The sequence below is a fragment of the Tyto alba genome, unplaced genomic scaffold (genome assembly GCF_018691265.1).
Source record: "Tyto alba isolate M040663 unplaced genomic scaffold, T.alba_DEE_v4.0 Super-Scaffold_8, whole genome shotgun sequence".
NCBI lineage: Eukaryota > Metazoa > Chordata > Aves > Strigiformes > Tytonidae > Tyto > Tyto alba.
The window spans coordinates 23,015,367-23,036,359 of NW_024881329.1; the positions used below are offsets into that span (position 1 = coordinate 23,015,367).

At 49.9% G+C, this 20,993-nt stretch overlaps 5 protein-coding genes across 7 annotated transcripts; all 5 read left to right on the forward strand.

The window, feature by feature from the left end:
• The first annotated feature begins 1,461 nt into the window (after window positions 1-1,461).
• Window positions 1,462-3,202, forward strand: LOC116960573 (DBF4-type zinc finger-containing protein 2 homolog). Its single transcript, XM_032988306.2, has 2 exons — window positions 1,462-1,911; window positions 2,013-3,202. Exon 2 carries the CDS (start codon window positions 2,052-2,054, stop codon window positions 2,655-2,657), a length of 606 nt encoding a protein of 201 aa, XP_032844197.2. The 5' UTR covers window positions 1,462-1,911; window positions 2,013-2,051; the 3' UTR covers window positions 2,658-3,202.
• A 2,787-nt stretch (window positions 3,203-5,989) lies between these two features.
• LOC104357066 (loricrin-like) lies at window positions 5,990-7,348 on the forward strand. The gene is made up of 2 exons (XM_032988314.2): window positions 5,990-6,022; window positions 6,465-7,348. Exon 2 carries the CDS (start codon window positions 6,486-6,488, stop codon window positions 7,125-7,127), a length of 642 nt encoding a protein of 213 aa, XP_032844205.1. The 5' UTR covers window positions 5,990-6,022; window positions 6,465-6,485; the 3' UTR covers window positions 7,128-7,348.
• Window positions 7,349-10,878: 3,530 nt separating this feature from the next.
• Window positions 10,879-12,123, forward strand: LOC116960567 (keratin-associated protein 6-2-like). Of its 3 annotated transcripts, none has more exons than XM_032988300.2 (2): window positions 10,879-10,966; window positions 11,516-12,123. In XM_032988300.2, the coding sequence occupies exon 2, from the start codon at window positions 11,529-11,531 to the stop codon at window positions 11,946-11,948; it is 420 nt and encodes a 139-aa protein (XP_032844191.2). In that variant the 5' UTR covers window positions 10,879-10,966; window positions 11,516-11,528; the 3' UTR covers window positions 11,949-12,123. The 3 variants fall into 3 exon arrangements, with proteins under 3 accessions (XP_032844191.2, XP_032844190.2, XP_032844192.2); XM_032988299.2 differs by having other exon boundaries at window positions 10,904-10,966; window positions 11,519-12,123; XM_032988301.2 differs by having other exon boundaries at window positions 10,923-10,966; window positions 11,507-12,123.
• A 2,797-nt stretch (window positions 12,124-14,920) lies between these two features.
• On the forward strand, window positions 14,921-16,066 carry LOC116960568 (loricrin-like). The gene is made up of 2 exons (XM_032988302.2): window positions 14,921-14,992; window positions 15,458-16,066. Exon 2 carries the CDS (start codon window positions 15,477-15,479, stop codon window positions 15,819-15,821), a length of 345 nt encoding a protein of 114 aa, XP_032844193.2. The 5' UTR covers window positions 14,921-14,992; window positions 15,458-15,476; the 3' UTR covers window positions 15,822-16,066.
• Window positions 16,067-18,707: 2,641 nt separating this feature from the next.
• LOC116960569 (loricrin-like) lies at window positions 18,708-19,767 on the forward strand. The gene is made up of 2 exons (XM_032988303.2): window positions 18,708-18,805; window positions 19,148-19,767. The coding sequence occupies exon 2, from the start codon at window positions 19,167-19,169 to the stop codon at window positions 19,518-19,520; it is 354 nt and encodes a 117-aa protein (XP_032844194.2). The 5' UTR covers window positions 18,708-18,805; window positions 19,148-19,166; the 3' UTR covers window positions 19,521-19,767.
• Window positions 19,768-20,993: the final 1,226 nt, after the last annotated feature.

Consider the following 20,993-nt stretch of genomic DNA (forward strand, 5'->3'; position numbering starts at 1 on the left):
GACTTAAAAAAATGCCTCGAGCATCCACAGAAATGTCAAGTGGAGCAGCTACACGAAAAATGAGTCAAAGCAGAAATGTCAGAAAGGAGGATATGGTGCTTGCCAAAGCGTGAAATTGTTAGTTCATGAGGTCAGTGCTCCTCTGTCGTGTTCTCATTCCGGATTCGCAGCGCATAAAAGGGCTTTTGGTGGTGTATCCGCTCACCTGACCGAGGTGTTCCTCACTTGGAAGGGCATTAATTCATTTAAATAGAGGAATATACATCCCATCCACAGCCTGGCATAGTCCACCCCTGCACCCCGGTGTGCTGGCGTCCACAGGGATCCTGTATTCAGAGCTCACATCTTCCACTCATCCGTACTACTCACAGGCCACCAAAATCTGCCGTCCATCACCCTTGATTCCCTCACCGTTTCTTGGACTGTCAGGTTTCTCTGTGCTCTAGAAGGTGATGAGCAGAATGTCCAGATATCACAGACCTTTTCTGACAAACATGGTCCAACCTGCAGCCCCATCTGCAAAGCCAGCTGGAAAACTTACAGTGTTTTCTCACAGAAAGTTTCAGCTTTCCCCTGGCAAATCAAAAGCCAAGGATTTTTCAGATGGAAGCTTATGACTGAAAAAAAAAAAATATCCCTATTGTTTGATAACATTTGCAGTTTCAGAAGATGGATTGGTTTGGTAGAAATTGCAGTTGTTAAAGAACTAAATGTACTCTCTGCACTTTTTTAGATGCCTTCTGCAACTTCAGTGCTAGGATACTCCATCAGAAAGGTCATTGTATCACAATGTTGTTAATTAAAATCTGATGTCTGTTTTTAAAGAACAGAAGCATTAAAATATAAATTTCAAATTATGTTTTTTCTGAATCTTGCTAATGCAGAACTCAGAATTTTTTATACATAATAAACAGAAGTCCACTCTGAGCCTGGCTTTATGAATTAAAACCACATTTTCACACGGCTAGTATATTAAAAAGAGGTTTTCCCACATCTAATTATATTCAGGTAGAACTGACAACTGAGTGTAGCCCCTGTTCCATGATGGGGCACTTCCAGACTCAGATCATGGCACTGTGGCTCGAAGCCTGGAGCGGGGCATGAAGAGGCGGTAAAATCATCTCATCTCTGCTGAGCATCAGGCTGGGTTTCCTGCTGTGGGTAAAACAACCAGAGAACAGTTTTGGGAAAATCCCCAACTCCGTGAAGCACACCACAAACACAATTCCTGGTTTAGGGTTGGTCAGGATAGTGTTAAACTGAAATATAGCTGAAAAATCAATCACTTCCTATTAAAACCAGATTTTCACTCTTTTTTCAATTTTTCCTTTTTTAAAAAATTTGCTCATTATTTGGGCAGGAAGATTGCTTGTTTTCAATAATAGATTTTTCTCTGTCTTCTTTCAGCCCCATGAAAAACCACTGCCATTTGCATACCTCTGCTCCAACACCCTGTTTCAAGGCACAAGCCATTGGGAGCCTGGACATGGGACTGGACTCCAGGACTCCTGGGCCTTTTTGTGGTTTTCCCACTGTCAGGAGAGACTCCTTTTGGGCACATCACTCAGCATCACGGTATTCCAGGTATCCTTATCCCAGGATCCCGTCTGACTAACATTAGGTAACAGCATATTCAAACATGACCGATGGGAGAACTAATTAGATAATGGCCACTGCATATGCAAAGAGCTAGGATGACATTATATCAAGGGAGATGCTAATTGCAGCTGATGAATCCAATAGCAAGTGCCAGAAAAAATATACATACAGAAGTGGCACTCACTGCTCAGCTATTAATTCCCATGGCATGCCTCATTTCCAAGAGAGCTTGGCCACATATAAAAGCTTTTGGCCCCAGCGCTGTCCTCAGGACTCAGACTCCCTGCTCAGTACGTCCACCACTGGTCCACGGTGAGTTGGATTCTCTCAGCTGTCTCAATTCCTCATTTGTTTTTCATAGAAACAGCAGAAAAAAAATTAAGCCAGCGGGGTTTTTTGTTTGTTTTTCCCAGACTGTTTATCCCTGAGGGTTTGGCCATCTCTGCCCCCGGATGCACTACCATAAAGGCAACAGCGACCAGGACTTATGCCACGACGGCTCGGTCTGTGGTGAGAAGGGCTCAACGTGGCACAGTTCCACGGGGTGCTGCCACGAAAGCCCCGTGGGCACCACGGACTTGCCCCCTTGCCACGACCCCGGCAGCCTCAGCCGCGACATTGAGGGCTCCTGCCAGAGCGAGCCGCAAGGCTGCCAGCCCACGGGGCCGTGCCCACCCCGGAGCTGCTGCCCACCACAGCAAAGCTGCAATCCCGGCAAGCCCCGGCGGCGGGTGGAGGTGAGCCACGTGCAGCCCATCTGCCCCCCACCCGTGAAAATCCATCGCCGGCCACTGCAGCAGTACCGCCCACCCCTGCGCTGCCAGGAGCCCGATGGCTGCGGCAAGCCCCGGCGACGAGTGGACCAGTGTCCCGTGGAAGATGTCTGTCCCCCCGTGATACTGCATCCCCGACCGCTGCAGCATCACTGCCGCCGCGTCCCGTGCTGCCACCCACCCGTCCGGCACTGCTGCCCGGCCGCCGTGCCCCTGCCGCTGCATCCCGGCCAGCACCAGCAAAAACAGGTCCCTCTCTTGCCACCCTGCCTGCAGAAGAAATGAGCAGGGGGCCAGCGAGGCACTGGGACCCCTCGCCGGGACGTGCTCACGCGCCGCTCAGCATGGGGGATGCTTCGCCCCTCGCCGATGCTCCCGCCTCCGCTTTCGGCACGATGCAAAGCCACCGTGGCTGATGGCTTGCTGCTGGTTTTTGCACAGTGGATTCGGTGACTGCAAACCCCTGCTTGACCCCAGCACTGACACTTTAAATTCCCAAGGTCCTGCCCTGCCAGGGAGTAGGCTTTAATCCTCCAAACCCCACTTTGCTCTTCCTCAAGGTAGAGCAACCGTTTCTCCCCTCTTCTGAGAAGGTGAGCAGCCTGGGAGTGGAGAAACCGAAGAGAAAGTGCCTGAACAAGGATGAGGAAAGAGCCTGCCATGGATTCACCTTCTCCCATGGGTTCAGCAGACTGTGATTTCAAGGTTGTTTGAAAACAGAGACAGGACTGTACTGGGAAAAAAGTACACACGGTGACCACAGGAACACCAAGGACTCCTGTAATTTTATTTTCTCCCTGTGTATTTAAGAATAAAATTGAAAAAATTTAGTTGACACTTGGTTCCTTTTTTTGACCCCATAAATTTTACCGGCGATACAATGAGAAGATGTTAAAAGTCATTACAATTCTCACAAGGAAACTTGTAAATTTAAACTTAAAATTTGAGTTCACACATAAGGATTTCGGCTCTGGCTACAGCAGTTTCATCAGGCTGAACTTCATCTGCACACTGTAAAATCCTCTCCACCCTGTACTACCCACCGCAGGACCAGTGGAGGGACTTCACTGTGGCCCATCAGTAAGTCATCTAGGTATAAAGAGTTTGCTCCACAATGTGTGCCATTACTGTCATTAGCCAGATAGTAACACTGCACCAGGAGGCCGTCCACCATATAAACGTTAATCGTGATAATAAGCAAGTGCCCCAGCACGTGAGGTGTGTCCGTGCGTGCCAGGAATGCATGCAGGCCAGGCTCTTCCCCTGCAGCTCCCCATTGCCTGGCTCTTGCAGGCACGCTGGTAACGTACTGTTTCTCTGGCACTTTGTCAGAAAAGCCTTCCACTAGGTGCATTAAAATACATATTGTTGTTTCTTTGTATTGTCTGAGCATAGCTCCAGTGTGTCCTCACAGCCTCTAGCAACCACCAAGGAAAATCAGAAAGAAAAAAAGAAATTCATTCTTGTTTTCTTAATGCAGAAAACTGCAACAGTTTATTTTTTCTTATGTCTAATTTTAACCAGACAGAAAACAACTTACATATGACCTTTAACTTCAGAAATCCCTTATTTTACTAGCTATTTTCCTCCCAGCTTCTTCTCACTGAAGCCAGTTCCCAGGCGCCAGCACGATGCCCAAAAGGCTGACTCAGCTCCCACAGACCAAAGGCCACCTTAGTCCTCACACTGGCACTTCCATGTCAGCTTTGGTCCATCTTTTCTTCTGAGCTGCTTTTCTCCAGCCGCCCCAGCCGTCCCATCCCGGTTAGTCCCTCCCCAGTTTTCCTGGGTTGAGTGAGTGGTGGAGTTTTTTGGTGGCAGGGGAGGGGGCTATCGGGGCGGCCCCCTGTGAGAAGCTTCTCGAAGCTCCCCCAGCTCCAAGTCAGCTCCACCTCTGTTTGGAAAACTGGTCCAATCAGCTGCACCTCTGCAAGAACATATTTAAGAAGGGACGTGGTGATGTGCAGTCGGACTTGTGAGGAGGAGTTGCTGCAGCTGCATGAACACCAAGGTCAGTGGAGGAACGGAGGAAGAAAGGAGGGGGGAGGTGTGCCGGAGCAGAGACCCCTCTGTATCCTGTGGGGAGACGGCAGGGATGCCCCCCCTGCCACCCATGGAGATCTACGGTGGAGCAGACATTGATTTATGGCCTGTGGCTTCTGCTTGGTTGATCAAGGTTCTGTACCCGAAGAAGGCCAGGGTCTCATGGGAAAAGGCAGCCCCGCTGCTGTAATTCAGTGCTGGGAGGATTGCAGCATGCGGGGGAGTCCCACGCCGGAGCAGCTCGGGAAGGGCTGCAGCCGTGGGAGGGAATCCAGTCGGAGGAAGTTAGTGACCCATGATGGAGCAGTGTGGGGAACGCTGTGGCCCGTGGGAGGAACTCATGTTGGAGAAAGTTTGTGGAGGACTGTCTCCTGTGAGAGGGGGACCACGATGGAGCAGGAGGAACAAGTTCCGGAGACTCCCCTCACCGAAGATGAAGGAAGTGGCAGCGCTGACTGCACCCCCCATTCCCTGCCCCTGCGCCACTGGGGGAGGAGGCAGAGATATCGGGAGCAGAGCTGAGCCCGGGAAGAAGGGAGGGGTGGGGGGAAGGTGTTCTCAAGATGTGGCAATGCTTCTCACTGTCCTACTCTGTTATGTGTTGTTAGTGTCTGTAATAAATGTATGTTCTTTTTTTTCTTCCCCTAACGAGTCTTCCTTTTGCTCGTGACCATAAAGGGGAATTTTTCCCCATCCCAGTCCTATCTCGAACCCCAAGCCTGGCTCTCTGTCTCTTCTCATTGCCGGAGGAGAAGGGAGGGAGAGCTGCTGAGTGATGGTTGGCTGCCAACCAGGCCCAAACCGCAACACCAGTACAGAACCATTTCTCCAGCCTGCCCATGTCCCATCCTCCAGCAACATCAGCCACTCACCACAATTAGGTGCCACCTGTAGATTTTCCAAGCCCACCCCATTATCCAAGGCATTAACGAAAATGTTAAACAGCACCAGCACCAGTATCAGCCAGTTTTGCACCTACCATTTAGTTTACCCATCCAGTCCATGCCTCCACCAGCTTAACTACAATAACTACAAGGCTGCCATGGGAGGTAGCACCATCCACTGCGTTCCACCATCCACTGAGCCAGCCTCTTCATCACCGAGACATGATTTGCTTTCGGTGACTCTGAGCTGGCTCTTCCCCATCACCTGTTTGTGCTTCAGGCACCTGGAAACGCTCCTCATGGGTAGCAGAAGGGGAAGGCCGGGACATTAGCACTGTGCACATCACACCTCCTGACTCACAGGTCACCCGTCAGCCTCCACTCAGTGTCTCGGTCCTCTGGAGACGGTGAATAAGTACGTTATTACCTGCCTCACATAGCCAATGTGTAGCTTAAACGATGCGAGTCCTTTATGTGCACCACTCGGTAACTACATTATAATTAAGAGATGCTTATCAGGAATAATGAGTCAAGCAGAACATGCCAAGTGCTGGGAACAGCATCCAAATGAAGGAGATGTTTTGTCAATAAATAATTTAGTCCTCGTTCCTGCAGCGTGTTTCATTTACAAGGGGAAGACTTGGAACCATATAAAAGGCCTCCGTCCCTTCACCTCTCATAATCTGCTCCCCTGGTCAACGCCTGCCTTCCCTTGTGAATTGGGTAAGACACATCCCAGAGCAGCCGGGTTCATTTTTGGGTGGGTGTCGGGATTCAGGAGGTCACAGACCAGGCACGCTTGCACTGCCCTCCAGACCATGTTCTGCACACAAAGACTAGAGAACTATTGTCTGAGCTAAGAAAGAAGCTATCAGGGAACTTGGGTATGGGATTTTTAGTGATGCCACTGTATGTTGCAGTGCCTTATGGTTGTTTCTGTTCTTTGAGGGAAAAAAAAAAAAAAAAAAAAAAAAAGGGCAAGGTCAGAAAGCGGGTTTGGCCATTATCTGACCATTATTGGGCAACTGCAAGAATTTCCTTTAGACCCAGGCTTTCAGGATAAGCAAGGTTGACATGTGCATGGCTCACTAAAGCAGCTTAATGGGAAATTAAATTTAAACAGAGGAGATGGAAACATAAACCTACCTGGCCGTGTGTTTTTCAGGTTCTTCCCTACAAATTAAACATGATATACTCTTCTGGAAGAGAATCATACTTCAACTTGAACTCAACCTGGTATGATCCCTCGGGGTCCTGGCTGGACACCCGGCGCACGCCCTTCCGCTACGGCTACAACACCTGCTGCTCGGGGTGCGACGGCGAAGGCGTTGAAGGCATGAGAGGGCACAACTACCGTCATTATGGCTATCGGCAGCCAGTCTGCTCCGAGAGATGCCACGGCTATGCTGCAGCTGGTTCTTGCCAAGGAGGTGGGGGCTCAAGCTGTGTCAGGAGGCCCACGTACAGTTATGGGTCATCGGGGGGATGTCAGGGCTACGGGAGGTCAGTCTGCTCTGAGAGATGCCACGGATCCTCGGGTTCGTGCCATGGAGGTGGTTCGAGCTGTGTCAGGAGACCCACATACAGTTACGGGTCGTCGGGGGGATGCCAGGGCTATGGCAGGTCAGTCTGCTCTGAGAGATGCCACGGAGCAGGGTACCAGGGTGGGAAGCCATGTTACAGCAAGCCAACGCAATCCGTCCAGCAGTGCTGCCCGGTGCAGACCTGTCCTGCGCCGGTGCAGCAAGGCTGCGTGCCCGTGGCAAAGTGCATCCCAAGCCAGCAGCAAAAGCAGGTCTGCAAAGTGCCAGCCCAGAAGATAAAGTAGAAGACATGAGGAGTGAGGATGGATGGGGGAAACATCTCCCTCTTGCAGCATTGTCCTGATGGGCGGCATGTCCTGCGCTGCTCACGGATCCCCACTCTTCCTGTCATTTTGCTTGTAACGTGCTTTAAAGGTGTAACCCACTGTCTCTGTGAAATACTAAGCACTATTCACCTCCTAGTTTCACAGCAGACATGGAGGCAATAAAAAATTATGCTTCATAACCCCGTTGCATCAGTGTTTTCCACTTCGTTCCTTTGAATTGCTTCTGTTCCTTCTTGCGGCCAAAGCTGGTGTTTGCAGCATCCCCATTCACCCTCCCATGGTGGTTCCTGGTTGATTCAGCCTGGTGTCTTTTTATTCCCACTCCAGACAATTTCCTTGTTGAGAAGTAGCTAACAGTTTTCATCATGGACTCTTTATGCAACCCAACAATTAAATACTAATACACTAATGTAAAAAAAAAAAAAAAAAAAAAAAAAACACATTTCATCAGACAGGTAAAAATGAGAGGGTCTGCTTGGCACATTATTTCATTCACTGGTGAGGCAACAGGTACAGTTGCATCACAAGCCTCCAAAAAAAGCCCTGGGAAAAGACTCGGGAAGACAATTCAGGAATGGGAATGGCACAGCTAGTGCAGAGCAAGAGATGTCGAAGCTGGTGGAAGAGAAATTCTCTGGTCCATGATCCACTAGACTTTCAGGGATCGCAAGCGTGACAAATCTTGTTTCACCCCAAGGGAGGCAACTCCTGCAGGACCTATGTGTCTTCAGCAGCTGATGCTCAGGGATGGTCGGTGCCGTTCTGATGGCTGAGACGTTGGGAAAGACCAGGGAGGGGTGAGTCATCTCAGAGCTGAAGATATTGATCCAAGGAGAAATGGGGATCAAATGGCCAGGAATACATGTCAGACGGAAATTAGAAAGGGGTTTGTAGACATCAGGCGGGCACTTAGCTGGACCCGCTCTTTCTAACAAGGCAAAAGGCTCTGAACTCCTTGTGAGATATGGCCTGGAAGGGTTAGAAGAGGAATCACCTGAGGGGGTTGTTGCAGCAAAGCAGGGATCTGGAGTCAGTGACTCACAGCATCGTGTCCCCGGTGGCTCCTCACACCTCACCCAGCCCAGGCAAGAGCCTCCACGGTGTCCATCTCCCGGTGTCCCTCCTGGCCCAGCCTGCAGGATGTGACACACCGCAGAATCACCCGCTTCCCAACATTAACGGTGGAGATTTCTCCTCCAGCACAATTTGGATAAGAATTAAAAGGAGGTGCAGGCTGCACCTTCCTGGGAAGGATGTTTTACAGGTGGGCACACGTGGAGGCTCCTGACATGCTCTGCCTTGACACTGCAGCAAGCCTTCCTCGCCAACCTCTTCCTCACCCATGTGCAGCGGCGGGTGCCAACGTGCACCGCAGATCTCACGGTCCCCATGCCAAGCACGGCTCGGCGGAGCGGCCCAGCCCTGGGGCAGACCAAATGTCCACCCCCCCCGGTGGGACTGCGACGGCTCAGCTACTCCTGTGCAGGCGACACCGCTTGTGCAAGGCCCAGGGACCTCTGTGGAGAGGAAAACACCAGCAAAACTATTGAAGCAAAGGATGGGGAGGTGGCAAAGGCATCCAAATCCTCTTTCAAAGCCCTTCTGGCCCTTGCTGGGCTGTGGAAGGGAGGGCTGGAGGACACCTCAGGAGGGCAGCTCCTGCTTCACACACCCTAGGGCAGGAGTTGTTCTGCTTAAGCTATTTTGACATAGATTTTTCTAACTTCTAATTAGAGGGATTTCACACAAGCAATCCCCATCCAAAACAAAAGAGAGATCATTGCATTTAAATCGTCTCTCAGGGATTTGGAGTTTTGAACTTGTACCTGGGGTGTCTCCCAGATCTTTGTAAGATCTTGGGGATTTTCTGTCCTTCATTTGTGTTCTTTGTCAATAGAAAACCAATAACTGACACATGGAAGAATCATGACCACTTATAAGCCACCCAGAAACCATGATCCAAACGGCGGAACAAACCACCTCCTGAGATGTGTATTAGGACAAATGCAAAGGCAATTCCTTCCATAAAACCAATGAATTATCCAAAGAAAAAAGCTGCCATCCACTCAGAATAGGACCAAGGGACACAGGGAAGACTCTCCTAAAGACTAGGAGTTTTGCAGGAGATATGTGGGGCTCAGAAACCATCAATATGGTCCTGTCTTGTGCATAGGTCCAGGTCTTCGACACACGTGAGCATCCTCCCCACCAGGACATGCTCGAGTGGATGTCTCTATCGTCGAGATAAATGATAAACAGGTTTGTCACCACCCACGTGATCTGGGGTGTAATTAGTGAATCGTGAATAATAGTTTCACAAGAATTTTCATTCTTCTGATGTTTGTGAAATATCCCCAGACACGTTCTGATTTCCTCATGTATCAATTCATTCAAGTGATTCAGCTCCATTGGTTAGAAATGAATCTCCTTGACTCTGTATTTTATTTTAATTCAATCTGTGCTATTATTAATATTACAGTGGCCTCTAGAGTCCTGGATGAGATCAGGCCTGATGCACTCTGTAGGCAGAAAGACACTTTTCTCCCCAAAGCAGAGCACTAAATCAATGAAGATGTGGATCCCGATGCCCTCCCCAATGTCCACATGATGATGGAGAGAGGGCCACTTTTTTCTCCAATCAAGGTGTAACAAAGGTAACCAATAACAGATATTTGGAACAAATATCATGGGAATGAGACAGTTGGAAGCCTTTTATCCTTCCAAGCCTTCTGCCTGGATGCTCTCTGTCTCCTATGGGGTTTTAAATTCTTTCTGTTTGGGTTAAAAGTCTTTGACCAAAGAAAGGACTGACCTGATATATTGCAACACTCCTTTTAGTGCTATTTAGAAATTGGTTTCTCTTTGACGCCACTCCCCGGCCATGTCCCACCACCTGCGTTTGCCCCTTCCCATTGTTCCAACCAGACACTCCCAGCAGGAGTTTGCTTCAAAGCCTCACATCACCATCTCCCACCTCTAAACCCCAACCCCAAACCTCAGTGACAGCTCTGGAGCCCAGAGGTGACTCAACTCCTTTTGTAACCCACCAGGGCCAAGCACCACCGCCCCGGCGGAGGCGGACGGCCAACGCTGGCCCCTGGGGCTCGGCGTAGGATGCTCACACTCCTTGTTTTCAGGGCACCCCCACACACAGAGCAGCCCCGGGCTCTGTGCTCACTTTCTGCCACCCCATCATGTGCTCACACCTGCATCCTTAATTCCCTTTGTCTCCTTCACCCACTCACAACCTAGATTTTCTTCCCAAGCTGCCCAAACACACATTTTTTCTACACACCACCATAGCCCTTTTTGTTCTCTTTCAAGCCCCTTTTATTTTCTGGATCCCTTTACACCCCAGTCCACCAGCCGACCCCACTGTGCCACCTTCCCATCCACTAACATTTTTTGCATTGCCAACTTGGGCTCATGGCTGCTTTGCATTAGGCACAAGAAGCTGGTGAATGCTTTAGTCAAAGGCAGCAAGACCATCCAGAAACCTCCCCATCCCTGCCCATCAACCACACCAGGTGTGGTGGGCAATTAACATTTTTATGGACTAATGAGAGGAATGGCCAACCCAAAGGCTGGATATTGATCTGCTCATACCATGAGTCAAAACAGCAGCGTAAAATGTCTCCAATTAGCAAAGTGCTCTGGTGGTGAACAATCAAGTCCCTCCAGTGGGAACTCATCTTGTTTCCGGAGGAAAAACGCTGGGTGCCCTATAAAAGATCTCGCACCACGTTTCTCCTCACCATCTCAGCTTCAGCTCTCCTCTCGAATTCCTGCTGAACGGGGTAAGTCCAGCCTGATCAGACTTTTGCACTTTTAATGATCACTGCCTTTGTCCTGATCCTGAGGTCTTGACAACTTCTCTTACACATCTCGTCTCTGTGACGGTCTCTGGTCACAGTTGCTCAGTCCTGCTGCTTAGGTTGTCTTCTCCATCCATGTCTATATAGAAATAACAGAAAGCAATAAGGAAAATGTAAAACTTAATGGGTTCGGATGGCCGAGGACAGGACTCTTCAGGTCTACCTCTGGACTCTATCTAGCCACCACTTCTCACTAATCACTAAGTGCTTTAACTTCTATCTTACATATTTGCTAAACATAGAAAAGAAAGACTTGCTCAAAGGAAGACAGCAGAGTCCTCTGTACAGGTCAGGGACTGCTGCAGGCAGACATGTGTTGCTAATTTTTCTCACTTCTTCAAGAGCCTGGCTTATAATGAGAATTTATTCTCGATATAAAATCCCATCTAACTAGATATCTGTTACTGCTAGCTGACAGACACCACAGTGTCTCTTGTCTTCGTACCCACTCAAAGATAATAGTTTTTCTAGCAGGTCTGCAAAGATGTGCTCCCGCCAGGACAAAGACCAGTGTCACCGGCAAGAACGACCCTCATGGTACAGCAGTGAAGGGTGCCATGGGAGCAACAGTGGATCTGGATGCCACGGGAGCAGGGGATATGGATGCCACGGGAACAACAGTGGATCTGGATGCCACGGGAGCAGGGGATACGGATGCCACGGGAACAACAGTGGATCCGGATGCCATGGGAACAACAGTGGATCCGGATGCCATGGGTACAACAGTGGATCCGGATGCCACGGGTACAACAGTGGATCCGGATGCCACGGGAACAACAGTGGATCCGGATGCCACGGGTACAACAGTGGATCTGGATGCCACGGGAGCACTGAGAGATCCTGCCATGGAAAGCCACAGGATTGCCAGCAGAAAATTTATCAAGTATCCTCAAATATGAAGTGATCAGGACATGATCTGCATGCTATACACCTGCATATCCTTGATCTTGTGCCAAGTTCAGCAAGCTTTGCACGTCTCCTTGCAATCTTCAAAGAAAATGCCTCCTCTCCCTCCCCTGGCAAGTACTGTACCTCTGATGAGCTTATCTGTGGGTGCTAAAATAAACGGTGCACATTAATGCTGGCGTGGTTTTCTCTGTATCGGTCTGTGACTATATACGAGCCATTACAATTCAGAGTTCATGAGAGTTTTACGTTCATGATTTTTCTTTCACCTTGTATTTCGTATCACAACACAAGGCACCTGTGCTTGTTTAATAGCCCTGCCCAGACACAGGCAATAGGGGTAGGCACTGCCACGCTCTCCCCTATGGTCTCCAAAGGAAAAGAGAGAATAAAGATTTTTAAATGCTGACATTTTAGGAGGCCGTCTCAGGCCTCTGCGGTGCAGGCAGCTCTCCTCCACACCACCTCCCCACAGAGCTGGAGACCCAAAATCCCCCACCAAGACCCCGCAGGCTGCATTGCACAAACCTTCAGGTCCAGCTATGGGCACAACCATGGGGCAGAAACAGTCTTATAGGCAAAGGCACCCATGATGGAGAAAAAAACCCTTTTTTTTTGCCATCTGGCCCCAAGGCACCATCCTTGGGGCAGGTACCTCCACATGCTTGTGACAACCCCCCCAGCAAGCCTTTCTAGAAACCCTCTGCCCAGCACTTCAAGCGCCCTAGATCGAGCCAGAGGCATTGCAAGATGCTAACGTTACACAACGAACTGATAAATTTCTTCTTGGCTTGTAATTAAAATCAATTGTGTAATTTATTGGTCTGATATTGCCATTCATGAAATGGATGTTGCTCTGATAAGATTATTCTCGAGTATGTCACAATGATCAGAAATATCTGGCATTGCTGAAAAGGGTGCAGACAGCAGCTAGCTCCTTGGACAAGCTGCCTGCTCTCAGTGTAGGAATCATTTGAAAAGGCTGGTCGTGCAAGTCTGGCACTTGCCTTAAGCCCCTCCACGACATAAAACCCATTTTCAAGGCATGTCACAAAATCTAGAGGTGCCCAGGACTGCTGGCTGGGTGCTGCTGATCTTTAACAAACTCGGAACAATTAAAACATGAGGAACTCAGCACAGCAAAATGTTGAGAGCCAAAAATTACTTTGAGTCTTTTTTCATTTACCATATCCCTTCTGATGCCAGAACAAAACACAATTAAACGGGAGTGATCAAACCTGAGTACAGTATGGCCTGACACTGTTCTAGTTCATAATAGCAATTAAGCAATACAAAAGAAGCATTTAGGTTGCGTACCTGATTCATTAACCTTGTCCTGTCTGCCAGCCTTTCCAAAAATCTTCTGTGTTTTAGTAACAGCAAATGTGTCAGATGTTTTTTGGGTTGCGGGAACCGCTCAGGACTTGCAGTGCCTTAACAAAGATTCAGGCACCTGCATTCAAAGCAGGAGCTCCTAAGAGGCTGAAGAGGCACCTCGGTATGTGGCAGCTCATTTAGTTTTCCAGCCACTTCCCGAAGGGTGCCGGGTCTCTCAAAGAGCTTTAGCAAAGGCAGGATGGGGCTAAGCCTCCATCTCACTGTGCCCAGCATCTGGGAATAGCATAAAAACTTAATCGTGGAGAAAGAAAAATAAAAGCCAGGAGATGTTGACCAAAAATACCAAACACTCGAGCACCTTTGTGGGCAAGTAAAATATTTTTCAGCCAGTGTTTTCCAAGCACTTTTGCACTGACAAAATCATAGCAGCTTCCTATTTCAGCTCATAATACTGGTTATAGTCTTTTATTTGCTGCCTGTTTAAGTACTGGAATGTCTTCCACAAGTAGTGGCAGAAAAGTGTAAAGCAAGATCTATGGTCGTAAGCGCTTCCTAGTCCACGCAGCAGAGGTACAGGAAAGGCACAGGGAATATCTGAAATTATTGATTGTGATTAATTCTCACTGTAAATGTGGTACCTGGCCTGGCTTGAAGGCTCGTGTGGGTCTGTGCATCCATCCAAATAACACTTAGATTTGTTGGCCAATTATAACCTAATTGGGGAGCAGGGAAAAGTGCTCTAAAAAGGACGTTCCTACAAGTTTGAAGAAAGTCCCTGGGGTCTGCCAGCTGCCCGAAGTGTGGCAGCCACCCCAAGCTAGCATGTGTCACCGAAGGTAGCACCCATGGGAGCCCTCCTCTTCCACGTGGCAGCACCGAAGCCTCTCAGAACCTGGAAAAAAAACACCAGCAGTGCCGCTCCGGCATTACTCATGGGCTGAAAGTTAACCACATAATTATGTACCACAATAATCCTGGATCACTACCTGGGGCAGGTCTTCCCCCTTCCAAAAATAAGAATCCCAACTGCTTTTGGTCCTTCTCACAACAGCAGGAAACTTTTGACCAACAAAAAAGTTTTGGAGAACTTGTGTCTTTTCTCTCTCTCTTCACCACTCTACCATATTTCAGCTGGTTTTAAGAGAAATGAACCAACAGTGGGACCAGTCAAATTGCTGCTCAGAAAGAGATGTCTACCATGCTAGAGGCATTATTGGTACTTACAGTCAAATCTCTGGGTTTATGGGCATTTGCAGGACTAGAGCACCTCAAGACATTTTAAAAGCATGGTGTGATTTAAGTATATGACATAATTCCCCCCCTAAAGGCAAAGCACTCCCCAGCTGTCGTCAACACCAAAAACAACCCGGCAAAGCTGTGGAAACCGAGGCCACCCACACTACTCCCCCATTGGAGCTGAACACAGGTAGAGCTGGCAATTAAATATTTCTGCAGCGCAGGAAAGACGACCGATAACAAAAGGTGATATCCGGCGTGGATGAGTTGAGTCACGCAAGCAACCTGAAGAGTGGGGAGGCCAAAAAAAAAAAAAAAAAAAACCATCAATGAACTAAATGAATAGGCAGACCTCTGAAACAGGGAGGTGCTTCATTTCTAGATGGGGTGTGCAGAGAGGATATAAAAGCTCTCCTGGCCCGGAAAACCTCATTCCCTCCTTGCCTCTTTGCTTCTTGAGCATCTCAGGTAAGAGCGGCGATGCTGCAGGGTTTTGGGGCTCACCACAGAATTCGAAACTCTTTGGGAGGCGTATGGGTTTGGAGAGGGCTGAGCCCCCCACCTTGTACTGGTTTGGGGTTTGCTCTGTGGGTGCTTGTGAGCGGGGAGGTGGGGTGAGGAGGGAGCACAGGGGATGCTGAAAGAGAACAGAGAAATTTGGACTTGGAGGGAGGCTCTGGGGTGCTACCTTCCTCCCTCTGGGAACAAGACGGTTCTGCTTTGGAAAGCCAGTGGTGGTCAGCCTGCCTAGTTGATCTGGATGCTCCCAGCACCTCTGGCTGTGGCTTTGTTGGGACAATCCCATAGGTGGTGCAAGGTTTAAAGACCATCGTGGGCTCTGGTTAAGACTGGATGAATGTACCTCCAGATTTCTCTTCCCTGGAAGAGCAGAAGCAGGAAAGGGAAGCTCTGACAGCTCCTCTCTCCCCACAGGTCACCCCAAGACACAACGATGTGCTCCCGCCAGGACAGGGACCAGTGCCATAGCCAGGAGCGCTACACCCGCCAGAGCAGCGGCTGTCACAGCTCCGGCGGCGGCGGCTGTCACAGCTCCGGTGGTGGCGGTGGCTGTCACAGCTCCGGTGGTGGTGGCGGCTGTCACAGCTCCGGTGGCAGTGGCGGTGGCTGTCACAGCTCCGGCGGAGGTGGCGGTGGCTGTCACAGCTCCGGAGGTAGCGGTGGTGGCTGTCACAGCTCCGGCGGTGGCGGATGCCACGGGAAGCCACAGGTCCAGGTCCAGCAGCATCAGCAGCAGCAGCAGCAGATCCACCAGCTGCCCTCGCAGAAGATGAAGTGAGGGGGTGGCCCCCACACTCCGGCACCCCCAGCAAAGGCCACGCGTGGACCAGCTCCGTCCTGCCTCCTCAGAGCTTTGCAAGCCCCGGGGCTGCCCAACTGCAAACCCTCTCCTCTGCCCTCCAGGACCATCGCTCCCCAGGGAAGGGACATCACTTGGGGTTCCCTGCTGCCTCTGCCTGATGCACCAGGCTGTGCTTTGGCACCATGAGGTGCCCATGAGACAATAAAGCATTACATTCCTGAGACCTTTCCTGCATTTGTGTTTCCTTACACATCTCACCCTTATTTTGTATGTGCCCTATAGGGGTGCAGCTGGGTGTAGAGGAATATAGGGTCTATACATGTCATATATCTTAACCAGGGGAAGTCACCCCTGAGAAAGCACCCAGCCCTTCAGCACATGTGCACAAGGAGACCATTTAGTGTCGCCTTTTAGGGAGAATATTGCAGTGTAAGCCAGAGCAATTGAATTCAGCAAATTCTTTAGTTCTGGTATTTTCTGAAGCTTGTCGTGCATGTGCCAACAGCAGATGAACTCAGCAGATTTGTGCCTCCCTGATTGTGGACTGAGGGATGCAAAGAGCCAAGGGAAGAGCTGTCAGAAAAAGAATCCAAAATCCCTCTCCCTGCACAGCCAGGACCTGGCAGAGATGCTGCTGGAAGGGCAGGGATGCAAGTGGGGAAGGGGTTTTGCAGCTGGGAGCAGCGTGGCCCAGATGTGTTACAGCCCTGTGCAAAGGCTGAGGGAGGGGAGCTGAGTGGTGCAACCACACACTGCTGCCAACCCCACTCATCCCAAGAGAACCCTAGAAGTGATTACTGGTCATATGTTTTAAGGTTCATTTCCTTTGCCTCTTAGGTTTTTGACTCTTTAAAGATTTTTTTTTGTTTTTTTCCTGTAACCACAATAAAAAAGGACACAGGCTTTTCTGCTTCCGTTTAGATGTGGTTTCTGCTTTTAGGTGAAAGTTGAACTAATATATTTGAGAGGCTGGGGACTGCAGGAAAGCACCAGCCGTTAGGAAACTTGGTGCACGGTTGGTTACACTAAAAATACTCATGTGTCCTTTCTCATTGAATGAATGAGATCATCACCTGAAAACCAAATCAGCATTGAATTCTCCCATGCAGAACATCACCCCTGACCTGGGCAAGACACGACTGCTACTGATATTCTCTGAAAAAGACAAAAACAAGGTTGCACAAGACTCACATGCACAGAAATGCATTTGTCCTTGAGACCTTAGTCACTGGTTATTATTTGGGGTTGTAAGAGGGATGCACACAGCAATAGCAAGAAGCCCCATGGACACAGCCTGCGCAGGAACCAGCCCCTTCTGTGCATGCACACACTTGCTCCAGCAGCCACGTGGATTTTGCCTGCAGCACACACAGCTCTAAGTGGGTGTCTACCCAGTTCCTCTGCTAATTACAACTGCAGCCACCAGTTTCTATATGAAATTTTATGACATCAGTGGCAGTCAGCACAGTAAACGCTGGCTGCACTGAGTGCTGGGTGAGCCATGGGTCTGCGAGGCTGCGGGAGAGATTTGCAATCCTCCCCGTCGCTGACCGCTCGGATAAGAGAGACGGCCACTGCCGCCAGCTGGGAGGCTCGTGAGGGACAGTTCAAGTAGCCAAAATTTCGAATGTGAGAGCAGAGTGAGCCACTCGTGGTGGCACCTGGGGAGGGTTCATCCCATTGTCACTACATCCCCCCTCTGCTCAAGCCCGGGCCACATGCAGGACACAGGGACCTCTGGGACAGCTCAACCCCCTGCCAGTGGGTGTTTTCCTCAAGCCAGAGAGGAGCTACCCAACGACTTCCAGGAGATTCAGGAAGGAGCTAATCTTCAGTGCCAGTAGCGGTGCTGAGCATAACGAAATAACACTAGTTGACCTGTGTCTTGGGAAAGACATTGGCTTTCAGCTCGAAGCCAGAGCCCCGGTGCTATCCTCTCCTCCTTGAGAGAGCTGTCAAAGCTCTTTGGCAACAAGGTGAATCTTTGTGTGTGTTTGCATGGCTCCCAACAATAACTTCTGTGTCTCCTGCCTTTCTCCTGTAACTAAGGAACTGTGGTCTTTAGTGGTCAATGTACTTTGTGAGGTGATGAAGCGCTGAGCAGCTTTTCAACCAGGACAGGGCTGTGCAGAAAGGTCATCTCTGAACCTCCAGCTTTGCTCAAGAAGACAGACCAATGAATCAGGTGTCACTAGACGGATCTTTTAGTTGCTCAGTCTTCATTTCCTGGTCTTTGTCATTAAGAGGATGGGAACAGCTAGCCTTTGTCAACGAAGAACTCAGTGACCTTGCTCAGGTGTATGTGAACAAGCTTGCAAGGCTTTCAGAGGTCCCCAAGATCATCTTCTAGCTGCTCAGGTGCCTTTTGGGGCAAATCCACACCCTTTAGGTCAAGGAGGGGAGCTAGAAAACCCCTGTTGAAGACCTGAGGCCCTTCTCCAGAGGAAGCCCAGGAGGACTCTGTCCTCTCCCCACTGGCTGTCCCCATGTCCATGGCGACTCTTTCAAACCAAGCATCTAAGGAACAACAATTTTCCACTGCTTTTTACCTGGATTATTTTTGGTTTTATCTGGTGCTGGCTCAATAGCAGCGATTAGAGTCTGCAAGCAGAGCCTCATGAGATGGGGCTATAATTATGCCTGGACTTAATTTAACAAAACAAACCCTAAAGAGGCAAGCCTTTGGAAACCCAGGCACCACGGGGTTTCCTATTAAGGGCAGGTGAGGCTGGCAATTAGATGTGGCACAGGAAACTGATAAAAAAGGAATGATACCCATCACGAATGAGTCAGGAGAGCGGTGTAAACAGAGGGCGGTTTGATGGGGACTGGATTTTAAATTAATAGATCACTATGACAGAGAGCTGTGTCATTTCCGGGAAAGGGATCTGAGATCTCTATAAAACTGCTCCTGTCCTGGGGATCTTCATTCCCTCCTCTTGCTTTTCTCTCAAGCTCAAGTAAGTCTGGCAGCATGGATGGATTTTCTTTCTCTGGGGACTCGTTTCCCGTCAAGGGATGAAGGGCACGGGTTTAATGCAAACCCTGCTGCTGGGGTGGGGGGATGAGCGGAGGGAGGTGAGGACCTGTCCCATGGCTAGACCGTGCTGTGCTGATTAAATCCTCCATCCCTGGATGCAGGGCACCGCTTCAGACCGGGGGGGGTCTCCCGGGATCCTGCACGGCAGCTCTGGGGGTGGGATTGCAAACGGGGCAGGCAGAGGGACCCCAGGATTGGGGCGCTGGGGCAATCGGGGCGGTGGGACACACAGCAAGACCTGACAGCTCCTCTCTCCCCACAGGTCACCCCAAGACACAACGATGTGCTCCCGCCAGGACAGGGACCAGTGCCATAGCCAGGAGCGCTACACCCGCCAGAGCAGCGGCTGTCACAGCTCCGGTGGTGGCGGCGGCTGTCACAGCTCCGGTGGTGGCGGTGGCTGTCACAGCTCCGGTGGTGGTGGCGGCTGTCACAGCTCCGGTGGCAGTGGTGGCGGCTGTCACAGCTCCGGCAGAGGTGGCGGTGGCTGTCACAGCTCCGGAGGTAGCGGTGGTGGCTGTCACAGCTCCGGCGGTGGCGGATGCCACGGGAAGCCACAGGTCCAGGTCCAGGTCCAGCAGCATCAGCAGCAGCAGCAGCAGATCCACCAGCTGCCCTCGCAGAAGATGAAGTGAGGGGGTGGCCCCCACACTCCGGCACCCCCAGCAAAGGCCACGCATGGACCGGCTCCATCCTGCCTCCTCAGAGCTTTGCAAGCCCCGGGGCTGCCCAACTGCAAACCCTCTCCTCTGCCCTCCAGGACCATCGCTCCCCAGGGAAGGGGCATCACTTGGGGTTCCCTGCTGCCTCTGCCTGATGCACCAGGCTGTGCTTTGGCACCATGAGGTGCCCATGAGACAATAAAGCATTACGTTCCTGAGACTTCTTCTGTGTTGGCACTTCCTTAAACTCCTCATCCTTATTTTCCATGCACGCTATAGGGACGCAGCTGTCACCGGCCACAGTGGGTGTGGATCATCCCTGGGTGCCCACCAGCTCTGCTCTCCTCTCTCATCCAGGACCGATGGGTCCCAGGTGATGGGGAAACCACAAAAACATGTCCCCATCCCACAGGGTGTCCTGCCTGGGCCCTACACCCAGGCGTGCTGCTGCTTATGGGTATGCCCAGTGCTCTCAGACCCCCAGGGCTTTGCATTCCTGCCCCATCCCCTTGGGGTTTGACAGCCTTTTTTACAGAGCTTTGGGCAACCTCCTACCCAGGGAGGCTACTGATGATCACCAAATGGCTCACAAAAAACAGGCAGGCATTGTGTTGTACAGTTTTTATTCCTTTTTTTATGGTATTACAACCATTCATGTAAGAAGAAGAAGCCCCAAAAAAATTCCTTTTGCATATTTACAGTGCAGAAACATCACAGTTAAGACAGCTGATGTATTAACCCATTCAGACAGGTACCAGCTGAAGGACCAGATCCTGCACTCATTAGCTTGGGAGAGATAAACTCCTGCACATGACATGTAGTAAAGTGATCATAAAGTGAAACCTTGTCAGAAACGGCATATCTTCCCTGACTTTCCAAAAAAAAACGCAGACGGGGATACAAATATTACAGACCTGATAACTATCTGCATTACTTTTTTCCAGTGAAACCTGGGGTTTCTACCACCCCCTCCTTGCTATTAAAACAGCCTTGGTTTATTTTGGCTTATATATTGCGAACGCTGTTTTAACTGAGCATGGCTGATGGCCTTGTTTCCTCATCCTCTGGCCACTCATTGTTGCTAGTAATTCTTTGCACAGCTTTTTGCAGGTTAATTTTCCAAAGACATAGGTAAAAGCTTTCCATAAAATTAAAATTAAAAAAAAAAAAAAATAGAGGGCTGGGCTTCCCTTTTCTTAATAGAAAAGAAAGCCAGCATGCTGTCCCAGATGCATTTATTAGACTGAAACATCCTCGTAAGTGTTGAGGTGCATTTTTGACACACACCCCCCCAAAATCCATGGGAATTTTGCTGTTGACTTCAAATGAGCTGGAGATGAGCTCCCAACCACAGAGCTTTCATTTTCCCTGAAGAATTGCCACTCTTTATTCATTATTACTGTACAGCCTGACTCAACTAATTGCATGGCTCATTTCAGCCCTATT